We start from the raw sequence: 17,520 nt of genomic DNA on the forward strand, positions 1-17,520 counted from the left end.
TATGGTTAAGATAGATTTTACCAAGATTTTTTTAATCAAAACATCACAATTATGCATACCAGAACTTGAGATAATTACGTGGACACTCTTACATCGAGGTATTGTTTTTTTAATTATTCGTTAAAATAAAAATGAAATATTCCCTAGTTGTAGGCAAAAAGAACCCAAAACCAAATTTTATTAAGACAAAAAAATGTGCATGTCACAAAAACATTACTAGTTATTCTAGAAAATGCCTTTTAAACGAGTTTTTAATATATTTTTTCCGCTCTTTCCTCAAAACTATATAATTCGGTACAAGTTTTGGTATTTTAGTTCCTGAAGTTTTAAGGTAAACTTTTAACCTTATGATTGGACGGACTACTGTGCAGTAATATGTGCATAGTACTTTTGGAAACAAAATAATATGCGCCCAACGTGGGGCTCGAACCCACGACCCTGAGATTAAGAGTCTCATGCTCTACCGACTGAGCTAGCCGGGCTGAATAATACATGTTATAAACGACCTATTGTTGGCTAGTTCCTTGACTAGCAGATGCTCTTCCTATATCGTTAACAAAATGGGGAAAACAAATTAGAATTAAACAAAATATTTTTAAAATGCATTGGTAAGGTGAACAGCCTTATTGGCGGTTTGAATGCGTTAGAGTGGCCATAGCCAAAATCGTTATGGCATAAAAAATAATAAATAAAAGTTTTAATATTTTTAAATTATTTTGGCTGGGAAAGTTTTGATCGGTTTGTAGACATCAGAACATGCGGGACAATGTTCTAAAAAAATATAACAATGTTATTCAACAATCTTGTGAGTCATGCCGGAAGACAAATGACAAAGCTATTCTATTGATAAAAATTATATTATAAAAAAACACTACAAATAAGGTAAAAAACTAATTATCGAAACATTTAAAAATACTTGAGCATTTAACAAAATACTATGGTTAAGATAGATTTACCAAGATTTTAATCAAACATCACAATTACCAGAATGAGATAATTAGTGAACTCTACATCGAGGTTTTGTTTTTTTAATTATTCGTTAAAATAAAAAAGTAATATTCCCTAGTTATAGGCAAAAAGAACCAAAAACCTAATTTTATTAATATGACAAAAAAAAATGTGCATGTCACAAAAACATTACTAGTTATTCTAGAAAATGCCTTTTAAATGAGTTTTGGGGTTTCAGAAGCTACGGGCAAGAATGTTAATTTTTATATATTTTGTACCGCTCTTTCCTTAAAACTATATAAGTTGGTACAAGTTTTGGTATTTTAGTACCTAAAGTTTTACGGTAAACTTTTAACCTCATGATTGGACGGACACTGCTTTGCAGTAATATATGTACAGTAATTTTGGCAACAAAACAATATGCGCCCAACGTGGGGCTCGAACCCACGACCCTGAGATTAAGAGTCTCATGCTCTACCGACTGAGCTAGCCGGGCTGGATGTTTGAAACATAAAATGAAATCGCAAGCTGATTTTGCAAAATCACAACGGTGAAAAAAATCTGCGACATATCACTGTAATCCTCAGTTCATGTAGTAAAGAAACGTAATCGTAGAATAAAAGAGTCGTTAAAAAGTTTGTAGCGTGTAGAAGGAAGCGTTTTAAGCCCAATAAAGTAAATATATTCTTGATTAGGATCTCTAACCGAGTCGATCTGGCCATGTCCGTCTTGTCTATCTGTTTCTCCGTATAAACGTTGAGATTTTGGGAACCATAAAAGCTAGGTTAAGCATGCAGTATCTTGCGACGCATACGCACTGTGTTAAAAACGGTGGTAAACATAGCCATGCCAGCTCAAAGAAGCTGGGTCCGCAAAAATCAAATTTTTGAAATTTGAAAGGTGGAATTGTTTACCCATCGTTAGCCCACCAATTAGTTTTTTTTGCCCACGTCCAGTTTTCAGGATATGAAATTTCGAAAATTTTCGAACTTTAAAAAGTTGACTTTTTTGAACTTTTTTTGTTTTTAAATCGCAATAACTTTGTTTGCCCACGTTTGCCCGCCCTTTAGAATTTTGAAAAAACTTTTAGTTTAGAAAATATAAGCACTTAAGGAATTAAGCATTTTCCATACCTCAAAACTAAATATTTTTAAGCAATATCGTTTGCCCACCCTTTAAAAATGCTTTTTATCGATTGCGCACCCTTTAAAAATTGTTTTTTTCGTTTGCCCACCCTTAAAAAAAATATTTTCGTTTGCCCACCTCTTAAAACTAAATATTTTCAAAAAAAATCGTTTGCCCACCCTTTAAAAATGCTTTTTATCGTTTGCCCACCCTTTAAAAATTGTTTTTTTGGTTTGCCCACCCTTAAAAAAAAATATTTTCGTTTTCCCACCACTTAAAACTAAATATTTTCAAAAAAATCGTTTGCCCACCCTTTAAAAATACTTTTTATCGTTTGCCCACCCTTTAAAAAAATTTTTTTAAGCATTTGCTTAATTCCTTAAGTGCTTATATTTTCTAAACTAAAAGTTTTTTCAAAATTCTAAAGGGTGGGCAAACGTGGGCAAACAAAGTTATTGCGATTAAAAAAAAAAAAGTTAAAAAAAGTCAACTTTTTAAAGTTCGAAATTTTTCGAAATTTCGTATCTTGAAAACTGGACGTGGGCAAAAAAAACTAATTGGTGGGCAAACAATGGGCAAACGATTCCACCTTTCAAATTTCAAAAATTCCATTTTTGCGGACCCAGCTTCTTTGAGCTAGCCATGCCAACTTGAACGCTCACAAACAGCAAAAAACTGTTACGCTTAATTAAAAATGTTTTGCTTTTTTATAAACATCATTTGATATACCCTTACAGAGTGTATATTAATTGTAGTCAGAAATGCAACGCAGGAACAGTTGCGACCATAGAAAGTATAAATGTATGTACATGTGTACATATGTATATGTATCTAGATTTTTGTGATTATTTAGTGATTATTTATATAATCACTGCTGTTTTTATCGAAACAATGACCTAGCAATCCCTGCAGTTCCGTAATTTATCATAAACTATACTTAGGTGGTAAAGCCGATGGCTTGTTTTAAAACATTAATTCTGAAATCATCATACATTTTGTATAAAAGCCATACAATTGTATAACCAAAATTGTTATGAACAGAACTGTTGGGATATTCCGTAGTTTCTTTCAAACCCAGCAACGTAACTGAAAATTTGTTTTTGAGTGGATCAAGTGGCCCGGCTAGCTCAGTCGGTAGAGCATGAGACTCTTAATCTCAGGGTCGTGGGTTCGAGCCCCACGTTGGGCGGAATCATTTATTTTATTTAAACAATTTTTTTTATGGAGGCTGATGCAATGCAATTCTTCTTAATGAGAAGTTTATAGCTCTTAAGTTTCTCTTTACTTAAAATTTTAATTTAAACCAAGGATCTTAAAGTCTTAAGGATATTAAAAATACTCCTTACTCAGCTAATGAAAGAGCAAGGGAAATAGACATTTTTAAATATTTATAATCTACTTATAAATATTTTTTTTAGGATTTCCCGAAAACGAGCTTAACCATTTCTTTTAAATATAAAGCTTGAAATGCTCGAACTATTAATATACATTACATTTCTGTAAAAACAATTGCTTAATGTTATTAAAGAACAAGAGAGAACGCTATAGTCTAGTTCCCCGACTATCAGATACCCGTTACTCAGCTAGTGGAAGTGCTAAGAAGAAATTTCAGCACTGACAGTTTTTTTAAGTTTTTCAGTTAGCGTGGCAAAATGTCTTTTTCAAATCGAGAAAAAGTTACAAGATTAACAAAAATAAAAAAAAATATCCAAACAATTTTCAAAGGTGTGGGAATAACAGTTTTTGGCGGTTTGTGGGCGTTAGGTTAGGGGTTGCAAAAAGTTTTTTGTCAAATCGATAGAAACTTACAAGACTATGAAAAAATTAAAAATATTTAAAAACATTTTTGAAAAGTGTGGGCGTGGCAAAACGTTTTTCTGCAAATCGATATAAATTTACAAGTCTACAAAAATATCAACATGTTTCAAAAGTGTGGGCGTGGCAGTCTTGGGCGGCTTGTGGCCGTTACAGTTGGCGTGGCAAGATGCGTGGCAAAATGCTTGGCAACAAACTTGTGCTGCGTCTATGTCTCCGGAGTCTACATGCTTAATCTCAACGGACGGACAGACGGACATGGCCAGATCGACTCGGCTATTGTTCCTGATCAAGAATACACACATATAATATGTATATATACCCTTCTGCCTGTTCCATACTTTTCAACGAATCTAGTATACCCTTTTACTCTACGAGTAACGGGTATAATACAAAAAAGCCACTTTCCCCAATTCCAAACAAAAAACCGTTTTAACTAAAAACGCTATTTTAGGAACATGTTACTGTTTTATAATATTTATCATATAGTATATATATACATATATATTTATCATATAGTATATATATACATATATATTTATCATATAGTATATATATACATATATATTTATCATATAATATATATCATTTTTCAATATAACTCGTAGTTTTATAAATTCGCTTTCCGAATCAGTTTTGATTTTAACTTGTATGTGTGGACTAAAAATTCTAGATTCTCGGAATAAAATTAAAAAAAAAAAACAAAAAAGCTTATTTCGCCCCCGGGTGGACTCGAACCACCAACCTTTCGGTTAACAGCCGAACGCGCTAACCAATTGCGCCACGGAGGCAGGTGGCTCCTATTCAGGACGAAAATATATTTAATTGACTATTCATTTAAAAATTTTTTTAAAGTAGAATAATTTATCTGTTGTATCTGCAAAATATTCACCTTATTACAATTTGACAATACAGAGTTGAGAAACATTTGTTTTCATTAAAACTTAAGGTAAAATAAAAAGATTACATCCCAAAATTATGGTTTTGGTATGCGCCCCCGGGTGGACTCGAACCACCAACCTTTCGGTTAACAGCCGAACGCGCTAACCAATTGCGCCACGGAGGCACTTTAATACCACAAAAAAAAATTAAAAAATTTTAAAATATTTCATAATAAATCTCTTACAAGAATGTTTGAATAGGTTCCTGCTGGAATTTTAACGTGACTTTGTAATAATATCGAAGCCTCCGTGGCGCAATTGGTTAGCGCGTTCGGCTGTTAACCGAAAGGTTGGTGGTTCGAGTCCACCCGGGGGCGCTTTATTTTTAAATGAAGTTAAAAACAAGTTAAAACAGTCGAGTTCCCCGACTGTCTGATACCCGTTACTCAGCTGGTGGAAGTGCAAAGGAGAATTTCCACACTAACAGTTTTTGCGGTTTGTGGGCGTTAAAGTGGGCGTGGCAAAAAGTTATTTGGCAAATCGATAGAAATTTACAAGACTAATACAAAAATGAAAAAATATCAAAACATTTTTCAAAAGTGTGGGCGTGGTTTTTTGGGCGGTTTGTGGGCGTTATAGTGGTCGTGGCAAAATGAATCAACAAACTTGCGCTGCGTCTATGTCTCTGGAGTCTGTTTGCTTAATCTCAACATTTTAGTTTTTGTAGTTCCTGAGATCTCGACGTTTATACGTCCGTCCGTCTGGGCAGACGGACATGGCCAGATCGACTCGGCTATTGATCCTGATCAAGAATATATATTATATATACTTTAATATGGTCGGAAACGCTTCCTTTTGCCTGTTACATACTTTTCAGCGAATCTAGTATACCCTTTTACTCTACGAGTTACCCGTTACTTTAGTAAAAGAGCTCCCCTCTGATACCCGTTACTCAGCTAGTGGAAGTGCGAAGGAGAAATTGCAACACTGACAGTGTTTAGCGGTTTGTGGGCGTTAAAGTGGGCATGTCAAAAAGATTTTTAGCTACCAAAAATGTGAAAAAATATCAAAACATTTTTTAAAAGTGTGGCGTGGCAATTTTGGCCGGTTTGTGGGCGCGTCGAAAAGTTTTTCTGCAAATCGATAGAAATTTTCAATACTAAAAAAAAATTTAAAAATATCAAAACATTTTTCAAAAGTGTAGGTGGGGCAGCTTTGGGCGGTTTGAAGGAGCTAGAATGGGAGAGGCCGAAAAGTTGTTGGTGTTTTTCTACCCAATTTCTATTGATAATACGAGAAAATTTGTAAATTTCTTTCTTGCATTTTCACTAGCTAAAAAAAGGGGCTAATAGTCGTGAAAAGGTCTCTTGTTATACCAGTTTCTCATAGAGTAAAAGGGTATACTAGATTCGTTGAAAAGTATGTAATAGGCAGAAGGAAACGTTTTCGTCCATATAAAGTATATATATTTGTGATCAGGATCAATAGCCGAGTCGATCTGGCCATGTCCGTCTGCCCAGACGGGCGGACGTAAAACGTCGAGATCTCAGGAACTATAAAAGCTAAAAAGTTCAGATTAAGCATGCACACTCCAGAGACATAGACGCAGCGCTTCATGCTGCCACGCCCACTCTATCGCCTACAAACCGCACAAAACTGCCACGCCCACACTTTTGAAAAAAGTATTGATATTTTTTTTATTTATTTTATTAGTATTGTAAATTGTTATCAATCTGCAGAACAACTTTTTGCCACGTCCACCCTAACGCCCACAAATGTGTTCAAATTTTTTCACATTTTTGTTCGTCTTGTAAATTTCTTTCGAATTGCCAAAAATCTTTTTGCCACGCGCACAACCGCCAAAAGCAGTCAGTGTTCAAAATTTCTTTTCGCACTTTCACTAGCTGAGTAACGGGTATCAGATAGTCGGGGAACTTGACTATAGCGTTCTCTCTTGATTTATTTTGTAAGAAAAAATCGACCATAACAAAAAGGCTTTGTGGTTTTCTGTGAACTTAGGTATATGTAATTTGCGATTGGTAGATTTACCGGAAAATCCATTTGAAATGCTTCTAACTTGCATATCCTGCGCCTAATCTTTTTCGTTTTGAATGTTGACACAACAATCATAAAATTCTGTTGAGTAAATAAATGTATAAAATAATTTTTAGAGATACACAAGTTTTGATTCAATTCGGGAGCCAACATTTTTAGGAAAAAACTGTTCTTAAATTGTTATCGCAATTCCCTTTAGTTCTGCTTGGAGGTCAAAAAGGATAATATTAAAACTTGCGTAGGTTAGAGGTGTTTTGGACACTCCCTTCCAACGTTACTTAACATCTTGTAAACTTAAGTTTCATTATGTTGCTTGCATATATGCACATATTATTTTCTGTAAATAAGTCACGAGAGTCGAGGCTGTCGGAGCAGTACAATGTTCAAAATTCAGAGATCTTTTCAAGACTTTAAAGACGGTTTAATGAATACCTAGAATTGACCCAGATACGCGTTTTAAGATCATATTGTACATTTTACTATTTACTATTCCACCCGTCCTCAACCTTTGTCGCATGATGTATTTGATTTATTCCATTTTACAACGCCCTGAAAAATAACAAACCAAAACAAGAGAGAACGCTATAGTCGAGTTCCCCGACTATCTGATACCCGTTACTCAGATGGTGAAAGTGCGCAGGAGAGTCTTCAACACTGACAGTTTTTGGCGGTTTGTGGGCGTTAGAGTGGGCGTGGCAAAAAGTTTTTTGACAAATCGATAGAAATTTACTAGACTAATATAAAAATGAAAAAATATCAAAACATTTTTCAAAAGTGTGGGCGTGGCAGCTTTGGGCGGTTTGTGGGCGTTAGAGTGGGCGTGGCAAAAAGTTTTTTGGCAAATCGATAGAAATTTACAAGACAAATACAAAAATTAAAAAATATCAAAATCTTTTTCAAAAGTGTGGGCGTGGCAGTTTTAGGCGGTTTGTGGGTGTTAGAGTGGGCGTGGCAACATGAATCGACAAACTTGCGCTGCGTCTATGTCTCTGGAGTTTGTATGCTTATTCTCAACTTTCTAGCTTTTATAGTTCCTGAGATCTCGACGTTCATACGGACGGACAGACAGACGGACAGACAGACAGACAGACAGACGGACGGACAGACGGACATGGCCAAATCGACTCGGCTATTGATCCTGATCAAGAATATATATACTTTATGTGGTCGGAAACGCTTCTTTCTGCCTGTTACATACTTTTCAACGAATCTAGTATACCCTATTACTCTACGAGTAACGGGTATAACAAGAGAGAACGCTATAGTCGAGTTCCCCGACTATCTGATACCCGTTACTCAGCTAGAGAAAGTGCGAAGGAGTCTTCAGCACTGACAGTTTTTGGCGGTTTGTGGGCGCTAGAGTGGGCGTGGCAAAAAGTTTTTTGGCAAATCGATAGAAATTTATAAGACTAATACAAAAATGAAAAAATATTAAAACATTTTTCAAAAGTGTGGGCGTAGCAGCTTTGGGCGGTTTGTGGGCGTTAGAGTGGGCGTGGCAAAAAGTTTTTTGGCAAATCGTTAGAAATTTGTAAGACTAATACAAAAATGAAAAAATATCAAAACATTTTTCAAAAGTGTCGGCGTGGCAGTTTTGGGCGGTTTTTGGGCGTTAGAGTGGGCGTGGCAACATGAATCGACGAAATTGCGCTGCGTCTATGTCTCAGGAGTCAGTATGCTTAATCTCAACTTTCTACCTTTTGTAGTTCCTGAGAGCTCGACGTTCATACGGACAGACAGACGGACAGACGGACGGACAGACGGACATGGCCAGATCGACTCGGCTATTGATCCTGATCAAGAATATATATACTTTATATGGTCGGAAACGCTTCCTTTTGCCTGTTACATACTTTTCAACGAATCTAGTATACCCTATTACTCTACGAGTAACGGGTATAAATACAAACACAAAAAAAAACAAGAGAGAACGCTATAGTCGAGTTCCCCGACTATCTGATACCCGTTACTAAGATGGTGAAAGTGCGCAGGAGAGTCTTCAACACTGACAGTTTTTGCGGTTTGTGGGCGTTAAAGTGGGCGTGGCAAAAAGTTTTTTGGCAAATCGATAGAATTTTACAAGACTAATGCAAAAATTAAAAAATATCAAAACATTTTTCAAAAGTGTGGGCGTTGCAGCTTTGTGCGGTTTGTAGGCGTTAGAGTGGGCGTGGCAAGAAGTTTTTTCGCAAACCGATAGAAATTAAGGAGACTAACGCAAAAATAAAAAAATATCCAAACATTTTTCAAAAGTTTGGGCGTGGCAGTTTTAGGCGGTTTGTGGGCGTTAGAGTGGGCGTGGCAACATGAATCGACAAACTTGCGCTGCTTCTTTGTCTCTGGAGTCTGCATGCTGAATCTCAACTTTCTCGCTTTTATAGTTCCTGAGATCTCGACGTTCATACGGACGGACAGACGGACATGGCCAGATCGACTCGGCTATTGATCCTGATCAAGAATATATATACTTTATATGGTCGAACACGCTTCCTTCTGCCTGTTAAATACTTTTCAACGAATCTAGTATACCCTTTTACTCTACGAGTAACGGGTATAATAAAATAAAAGCGTGGCAGAGAAAGGAGAGCTGCATCCAGATATAAACAACCGTAGAGAAGTAGGCCGCTCTGCTCTGCTACCTTCCATAGTAGTATTGATGTAGAGTACTCATAGCAGAGAGCGTTTGCAGTCTGCCAAGTGCAAGAGCATGCTCCGTTCATCGGCATCCATCGGCAATTTACGTCATCGGTACTGGGTATACTTTGGGTGTCTTATCTTCTCCCGTTTTCCGGTTTAATATTTCGCCCCTATCCGTTGCTATCCTGAAACCATCTGCAAGAAATCAATTAGTGAAAGGAAAATAATAACCGCACAATCCCTTAAAGCACCCACCAACAAATACAATGAAACAATTTCTAATAGGTCAATTTCAATTTAAGAGATAACGCTATAGTCGAGTTCCCCGACTATTTGATACCCGTTACTCAGCTAGTGGAAGTGCGAAGTTGAGACTTCAACACTAACAGTTGTTGGCGGTTTATGGGCGTTAGAGTGGATGTGGCAATAAGTTTTTTTGACAAATCGAGAGATAGTTAAAAGACTAACAAAAATGTGAAAAAACATAAAAACATTTTCAAAAGTGTGGGCGTGGCCGTTTTGACGGCCTGAACCCGATACTCGTAGAGTAAAAGGGTATACTAGATTCGTTGAAAAGTTTGTAACAGGGAGAAGGAAGCGTTTCCGACCATATAAAGTATACATATACTATTGATCAGGATCAATAGCCGAGTCGATCTGGCCATGTCCGTCCGTCTGTCCGTCCGTCTATCCGTCTGTCCGTCCGTATGAACGTTGAGATCTTAGGAACTATAAAAGCTAGAAAGTTGAGACTCAGCATGCAAACTCCAGAGACATAAAAGCAGCGCAAGTTTGTCGAATCATGTTGCCACGCCCACTCTAACGCCCACAACCCGCCCAAAACTGCCACGCCCACACTTTTGAAAAATGTTTTGATATTTTTTCATTTTTGTATTAGTTTTGTAAATTTCTATCGATTTGTCAAAAAACTTTTTGCCACGCCCACTCTTACGCCCACAAACCGCCCAAAGCTGCCACGCCCACACTTTTGAAAAAGTTTTGATATTTTTTCATTTTTGTATTAGTCTTGTAAATTTCTATCGATTTGCCAAAAACCTTTTTGCAACGCCCACTCTAACGCCAAAAACCGCCAAAAACATTCAGTGTTAAAGACTCTCATTCGCACTTCAAATAGCTGAGTAACGGGTATCAGATAGTCGGGGAACTCGACTATAGCGTTCTCTCTTGTTTTTGTTAAAGTTGTGGATTGAATCGGACGATTTTTACTCTTTTGCTAGATGTCGACTTAAACTATAGCACCTGCTAACAAAACCAAAATGCATACTTGGTCCCAACTTTTAAGCCCTTATAGTTTTGAGATCTCGACCTCCATATTGATAGACGAATAGACACTCAGACAAACATGGCCATATCGACACGACTAATGATCATGATAAAAAAATTTCACTGTAGGCAAAGCGAAAAGCCTTCCTTCAACCTATTTTTAACGAATCTATTGACGCTCTTACTCTAACATAACCAATGAACTATTATGGGATCACCTCACGATCCGTTCGTCGTCACTCATCGCTCTTCACTCTCCCACCTTTAGAATCTGAATCTGGAGCGTATCATGCGCAATTGTCCGCTGACTTCCTCTGTTGCCGCCCATTACAGAGGGTATGGGTGTATTGGTTAGGGGGTGGTGTGCACTAGTTGGGAAAGTATGAGTGTAAGAGAGAGCGGGGGTGTGGTTGCAACAACAATTTTCGCCACGGCTCAGTACTTTAGGTGGTTTCCTCTTCTCACCCGAAATCTCTCTTTCACAACGAGCAAGCTGTAAAGCTGTAAGTTGCATACGCCACTCTCGCATTCCCATTTGCATGAGGCTATATGTGTGTGCTGCGATTGTAAAATTGTTCGTTTTTTCTAAGGTTCAGTCTCAGAGTTGAAGGTCAGTTGTTGGTTTATGTCATTCAACTTGCTGTCGGCTTTTGCCATTGTAGATGTAGTTGTTGTTTTCAGCGTTTTCGTCACCGCTGCGCTAGCGTTTTGTATCGTTGCCTCTTGCATGCCTGCCGTTCGCGTGTATTGCCATTCCATGGAGACTTCGATGCCGCCTATTGACCACACTACTCGCCCGCCCCTTCTCAGTCCCCGTCCCCGAAAGTGTGGGTGTAGAAGGGTATGGCAGCAGGGTCGTATGCTCTTTATTGGATTTCCCTGTCTAATAGGTTCAATATACGATTATTGCAAATCAGCTTAGGGGTATAGCTTTTATGAGGTTATGTTGTTGGAATCGACTTTAGAGAGAAGCTTGTTTCCTTCCTGACCAACAATAGTATTTAAATTCTCACGGTCAGCACGAAGTACGCGTAGCTTTTCCTCAGACAATTGTAATTGGAGAGTGGATACAAATTAATATAAAACTCCATTGAATAATAACACCAAAGCACTAAAACCAAAAGTCATGTAGCAGCGACGAAGGAAGGGGGGAAATCAACAACAAAAAGTGTGTTACAAAGTCACAGGCGCAAAATGAAACCAGAAAAACAGCAACAAATACAAATCTCGGCAGCGCAGTCGCCAGCAAGTAGAGCTTAAAAGCCACAGCGCAAAGAGGCAGAGAATGGCAACAGCAACAACAAGTCGCACTATGCCTATGAGCCCAACACTAAAACCAGTTTTCAGTACCTCAAAAGAACCGCTCTCTGGCCCAAAGCCAACCAGAGTACGTATGTTTGGGCAAGTGCGCGCACAGTGGAAGAAACTAAATGCAGTCCAGATGAATTCTTTTGCTACTTTGTGAATGTATATCTGACATGTAGACATGCTTACCACCAGCTTGTTTTACATTGTTGCTTGTGCAACGTTCATCCAGAAAATTGTTAAGCGATTATATGATTTATTAAAATTTGATGATACTTTGTCAAGTTGCAATGTTTAGCTTATATGTAAGCACAACTATTTATCCATTTTAGTGTTCACGTCGAACACTAAACGATTTCACAAATTTACAGACGGATAAGACACGGCCCATTTGACTTCTAAGCCTGATCGAAACTATATACTTATGTTTCTGAAGAAAGCTGCTTCGAGACTTTGGGCTTATAAAAATGTATATGTATGTTGAAAAACTATATTTTCAAAAAAATATATAGATATTTTTCTCGTAATACTAGGGGTGTATGTATCAAATAGAATGAAGCGATTCCGAATCTATAAGGAAAATATTCATACATAATATGAATGTACATAAAATTTTCCTTCTATAAAAATTTCCTGAACTTGCTGAGTCATAAACTTCAACCACTGTACGTGAATGCTGCCGCTGTGGCTACTGCAACGAGTTATTGTTGCTCTGGCCGCTTAAACTTGCGCGAAAGTTGAGCGAGCTCAGCTCGAGAGTCAAAAAAGCCTAGCGCCAAAATACAAAAAAAATCACAGAAACCAAAAGTCAAGCTCGTGAGCAAAAGGGCGGCATTGCCAAGCCAGAAAAGTCTGAGAAGAGCGCCTGCGCAGCAAAAGCAACAATTACAAGTTGCCAACTGTCTGATTGTGAGAGGCGGCGCCGTTGACGTTTCAGTTTCAGAGTTTCTCGAGTAAAACAAAATACATCGCGCGCAGTTGTCGGTGAAAAATGCAGAAAAATCGAAAATAAACTCGGAGGCCATGCTAGAAAACGGAAGGCAACGGAAAACGTGCATTCGAGTTCGCATTGATAAAATCGTTTTTGCGATTCTGTATGTGCTGAAACAAAGCTCCAGTGCTGATATACCCTATTTAAAAAACCTTTTACATAGTTACTTAAGCCAGAAAAACTGTGCCGAACTGGATATCCAGCGTTGTTTTTGCTGCTTTTTTAGTGAGAGACACGTCCCCTGCGTTTCCGCCGCGTCCACAAAAATTCCATGCAGTTGGGGCTTGTTTACTCGCCAAACGAGAGAAAAACAGAGGGGAGAGTTTTCACGGAGAAAATTGAGAGCAGACAAAATTGCTTAAAAGCCGAAATGAAAAGCAGCTTTTGCCCAAAACGTATTACACCGATTTTGTGCCAATTATAGGTTCATTCAAACTTTTTGCTGAGGTCTACAATTTAATTGCGCCAACAACTGAAACGTCGAAAAATGCACGTGTCTGGGCGCTGCTAATGCACTTCTTACTCTCTTTATCGCTCTCTCGTTTTTGGTTAGCTTTCTCTCACCCACACTCTTTCTCTCTTTTCTTTTTTGTAGAAGATGCACTTGCACTGTCAAGCAAAACTGAATTTAAAATACCATTTAAATGTGTTGAGTGTGCAATCTAATAAAGTTTCCCCCGGTAGCAACTGTGAAAATTGAATATTTCAGTTATAAGTAGCAAAAACAATAAAAGCTATAAGTACAGGGAAAAGTAAATGTAAACAATCATTACAGCGCATTAATTACAGAATACAAATACACTAGGTAAGTGAGTAACAGATGTAGAGTCGGGTGAAATTTTTAAAACATGCTTGTGAAAATGTAAATAATTAATTCTAAGAACCCATATGGATTCTAATTTTTAAAAATGTTAAATCAAAAAACCATAGAATAAAGGAGTATACTAGATTCGTTAAAAAGTATGTAACAGGCAGAAGGAAGCGTTTCCGACCATATAAAGTATATATATATTTTTGATCAGGATCAATAGCCGAATCGATATGACCATGTCCGTCTGTCTGTCCGTCCGTATGAACGCTGAGATCTCAGGAACTACAAAAGCTAGAAAGTTGAGACTAAGCATACAGACTCCAGAAACATAGACGCAGCGCAATTTTGTCGATTCATGTTGCCAAGCCCACTCTAACGCCCACAAACAGCCCAAAACTGTCACGCCCACACTTTTAAAAAATGTTTTGATATTTTTTCATTTTTGTATTAGTCTTGTAAATTTCTATCGATTTGCCAAAAAACGTTCTGCCACGCCCATTCTAACGCCTACAAACCGCCAAAAACTGTCAGTGTTTAAGGCACTCCTTCTCCCTTCCACTAGCTGAGTAACGGGTATCAGATAGTCGGGGAACTCGACTATAGCGTTCTCTCTTGTTTTAATATATTTTTCTGAACAATTACACCGTTTGATATGGTTTGTGGGCGTGGCAAGAACAACCTTAAACAGGATAGGCGTCCCGAGAATATGCGTGCTTAATGTTACCGAAACCTCAAGGGGAGATCAACAATATATGTTTAAAGAGTCGGAAACGATTCCTTCTACCGGTTACATACTTTTTAGTATATCCTTTTACTTTACGAGTCACCCAAAGTGAAAATGTCTTTCTGCTAATTGTTATGCACATAAATTCCAGCCGCTATGTGCACGGCAGCGTTGGGAATTGGAAATGCAGATGAGTCGGCTCGTCAAGTTCTCCCGGCGATTTTAGAAAAAATACTATCCAAACCGAATTCCTCTGTTTTTTATTCAGCGGAAATGCATCATTTGCAGTGCCTCCCCATCTACCGCCGCTTCCCTTTGGTGGTCAGTTGGTCGTCAGCAATGCTTTTGTCGGTCCGACGGCGTGAGCTAAAACAAGCCGGTTCGAGAACTTAGTGCAAGTGCATGCCAAAAGTAAATCGAAACAAACCAAAAGACGAATAAACTCCGACGATTGCAAAGGAACTAGCGGATGTAACAGCTGAATATAAACCTGCTGCAGTTTTGAAATTGAAAATGAGTCTGCACAACTTACGCCAAAATTTTGAGTTTGCAGTTAGCTTTTCCACTGCATTCTCAGGACCTTTATGAATCATTTTCATTTATGAAAATTTAATAATCCTCTCAAAAATCAGATTTAAATAAGCATCAATTAAAATTGGGTCACAGCGCTCGGTTCTAGTCGGTGTATGACGACAAAGTTCGGAAGTGCTTCTACCCTTCGTGAAACGACCTTATCAAGGATTTTGGGTCAATATGCTTACGCCATTTTGTCGGCGCCCTGCTTGGGTGCTTTTCGTGTGTGGAAGGCGGTGCCTTTAGCGAACGCCCTGTTGAATTCGTCTTCTTAAGTTGTAGTTCCTGAGTTCCATGTCACACTTAATGTGCATTAAACTGGCCTCGGGCAACCTCTGGTATTAGGCATCGGTTCATTGTAAAAATAAAAGTCAACGATGGCAGTGATTTATTGGAGTTTATCAGACGAGTATTATAGTGCAATCCTGAAAACTACCACTTGACGAGCGCAGCGCAAAAGCCTCCGTGGCGCAATTGGTTAGCGCGTTCGGCTGTTAACCGAAAGGTTGGTGGTTCGAGTCCACCCGGGGGCGACCTTTTTTTCATCTTGTTAGTTTTAAAGGGCGACGCGAAAAGGGATCTATTTTAAGGGTTTCCTTTTGCTTTCTTAAACAGATCACAGATACGTGACTTCATACAAAAATTTAAATATTTATATTTTATGTATTGCTTTTAAGAATGAAAATAAAAGCACGCCTAATCAAAAAAGTAATAAATCGCCGCCCCCGGGTGGACTCGAACCACCAACCTTTCGGTTAACAGCCGAACGCGCTAACCAATTGCGCCACGGAGGCTATGAAGCACATAAGATATTTTATTTCTAGTTAGATTACCTGTAAAATTCATTTACAAAAATATCAATTAGTAAAATCTATCAGAATTCCTTTAAAACTTCATCGAGAAATACAAAAACTTCGATTTCGTAGGCGAAATATTATTAACTTTCTACTTCAATATAAAAAATGTGGACAATTTGCTACGTTTGCTGGCTTATCTTAGAATGTGTTCAATTCGGGGGAAACAATGAACTGCGGATCTGCATGGTAACTTAAGATTTCCTTATGACTTAGTTCGTATTAAAAACAAAAGCTTTTGGCTTGGCTTACAGTCGACATTAGACCAAGGACATATATAAGCCTCCGTGGCGCAATTGGTTAGCGCGTTCGGCTGTTAACCGAAAGGTTGGTGGTTCGAGTCCACCCGGGGGCGATATATATTCTTTTGTATGCAATTTTTATTGAATCCACACTTTTTTTCTAGCTGTTGCTTGGAAATTATGTGATTTTAAGCGAATGGGCATCATGAAGGCGTGGCCATGTTGACGACGAGCGAGCAACAACAGTCAATGCAAAAGCGGTCGAGCATACCCAGCCACATTTTGCTACAACAACAATTAGCTGCCTCTGCAGGCCCATCTTCCTCAGCCTCTCTGTCCACATCTTCTGTTGCACTGACCTTGCATGTGGCCAGTGCGAATGGCGGTGCAAGAGAAACAACTTCTGCAACAGCAGCCAAGGATAAACTAAGGCCAACACCCACAACCATTAAAATTGAGCCCATGCCGGACGTCATTTCCGTGGGCACGGTAGACGGAGGATCTAGCTTAGCTACTGTTGTTGCCCCCGCCGCGGCAACCACATCTTCCAATAAGGCAAATTCTACAGCAGCGCCCTCGACGTCGGCTGCAGCTGCAAATGGTCACTTGGTGCTCGTGCCGAACAAGAGGCCACGAATTGATGTGTAAGACAACTGAAAAAATGTAATATAAATATACATATGCAGCATATTAATAATGTCTATATTCCATCTATCCGCAGCACCGAGGACTGGATGTCCACTCCTAGTCCAGGCAGCGTGCCCAGCTCTGCGCCACCACTTTCGCCTTCCCCCGGATCGCAAAATCACAGCTACAACATGTCTAACGGCTATGCATCGCCGATGTCGGCCGGAAGCTATGATCCTTACAGTCCTACCGGCAAAACAGGTGAGTTGTAAAAAACATGTTTAAGTATATATAATATATATGTATATATATACATATATAATACGTAGTGTTTAACAGTTTGGCAGTAACGATTTACGTAATTCAATTTCAATATCATGTACACTGCAATTTACTGAATGCAGCGACTTGTCTAGACAAATTGACGACAAAGATTACTAGGAAGGAAAAGATTTAAGAAAATAATGAATCAAATTATTATGAACAAACTAATTTTTAGTTTGGAGACTAAAAAGCAAGTGGTTGGTGTCTTCGCTTCACTGTTTTGCGTACTTGTCCAGAGTGCGCTTTTACTCCAAACACCTTACATGATTGTGAGCTCGATGACTCTTGCGAACTAGATGGCGCTTTTTAATCCACATGGTCGTT

General features: G+C 38.4%; 1 protein-coding gene and 9 non-coding genes across 14 annotated transcripts in view; 5 read left to right on the plus strand and 5 right to left on the minus strand.

Moving 5' to 3' along the window:
* Positions 1-17,520, plus strand: part of LOC122626440 (ecdysone receptor) — an 81,498-nt gene that overhangs the window by 6,398 nt on the left and 57,580 nt on the right. Inside the window, exons 1-4 of one of the 5 annotated variants that reach the window (XM_043806705.1) lie at positions 12,980-13,144; positions 13,637-13,846; positions 16,410-16,889; positions 16,967-17,133. In XM_043806705.1, the coding sequence (XP_043662640.1) occupies positions 16,465-16,889; positions 16,967-17,133 (592 nt within the window). In that variant the 5' untranslated portion in view covers positions 12,980-13,144; positions 13,637-13,846; positions 16,410-16,464. Of the gene's footprint in view, positions 1-12,978; positions 13,145-13,636; positions 13,847-16,409; positions 16,909-16,966; positions 17,134-17,520 lie in introns of those variants that run through there. The other 4 variants (XM_043806708.1, XM_043806707.1, XM_043806706.1 and 1 more) reach the window with 4 other exon arrangements.
* On the minus strand, positions 410-482 carry Trnak-cuu. The gene has a single exon. It is a non-coding gene; the product is annotated as a tRNA-Lys (tRNA).
* Trnak-cuu lies at positions 1,372-1,444 on the minus strand. Its single transcript has one exon. It is a non-coding gene; the product is annotated as a tRNA-Lys (tRNA).
* Trnak-cuu lies at positions 3,190-3,262 on the plus strand. Its single transcript has one exon. It is a non-coding gene; the product is annotated as a tRNA-Lys (tRNA).
* Trnan-guu lies at positions 4,606-4,679 on the minus strand. Its single transcript has one exon. It is a non-coding gene; the product is annotated as a tRNA-Asn (tRNA).
* Trnan-guu lies at positions 4,881-4,954 on the minus strand. Its single transcript has one exon. It is a non-coding gene; the product is annotated as a tRNA-Asn (tRNA).
* Trnan-guu lies at positions 5,073-5,146 on the plus strand. The gene has a single exon. It is a non-coding gene; the product is annotated as a tRNA-Asn (tRNA).
* Positions 15,609-15,682, plus strand: Trnan-guu. Its single transcript has one exon. It is a non-coding gene; the product is annotated as a tRNA-Asn (tRNA).
* On the minus strand, positions 15,870-15,943 carry Trnan-guu. The gene has a single exon. It is a non-coding gene; the product is annotated as a tRNA-Asn (tRNA).
* On the plus strand, positions 16,285-16,358 carry Trnan-guu. The gene has a single exon. It is a non-coding gene; the product is annotated as a tRNA-Asn (tRNA).

The sequence above is a fragment of the Drosophila teissieri genome, chromosome 2L, assembly GCF_016746235.2.
Source record: "Drosophila teissieri strain GT53w chromosome 2L, Prin_Dtei_1.1, whole genome shotgun sequence".
NCBI lineage: Eukaryota > Metazoa > Arthropoda > Insecta > Diptera > Drosophilidae > Drosophila > Drosophila teissieri.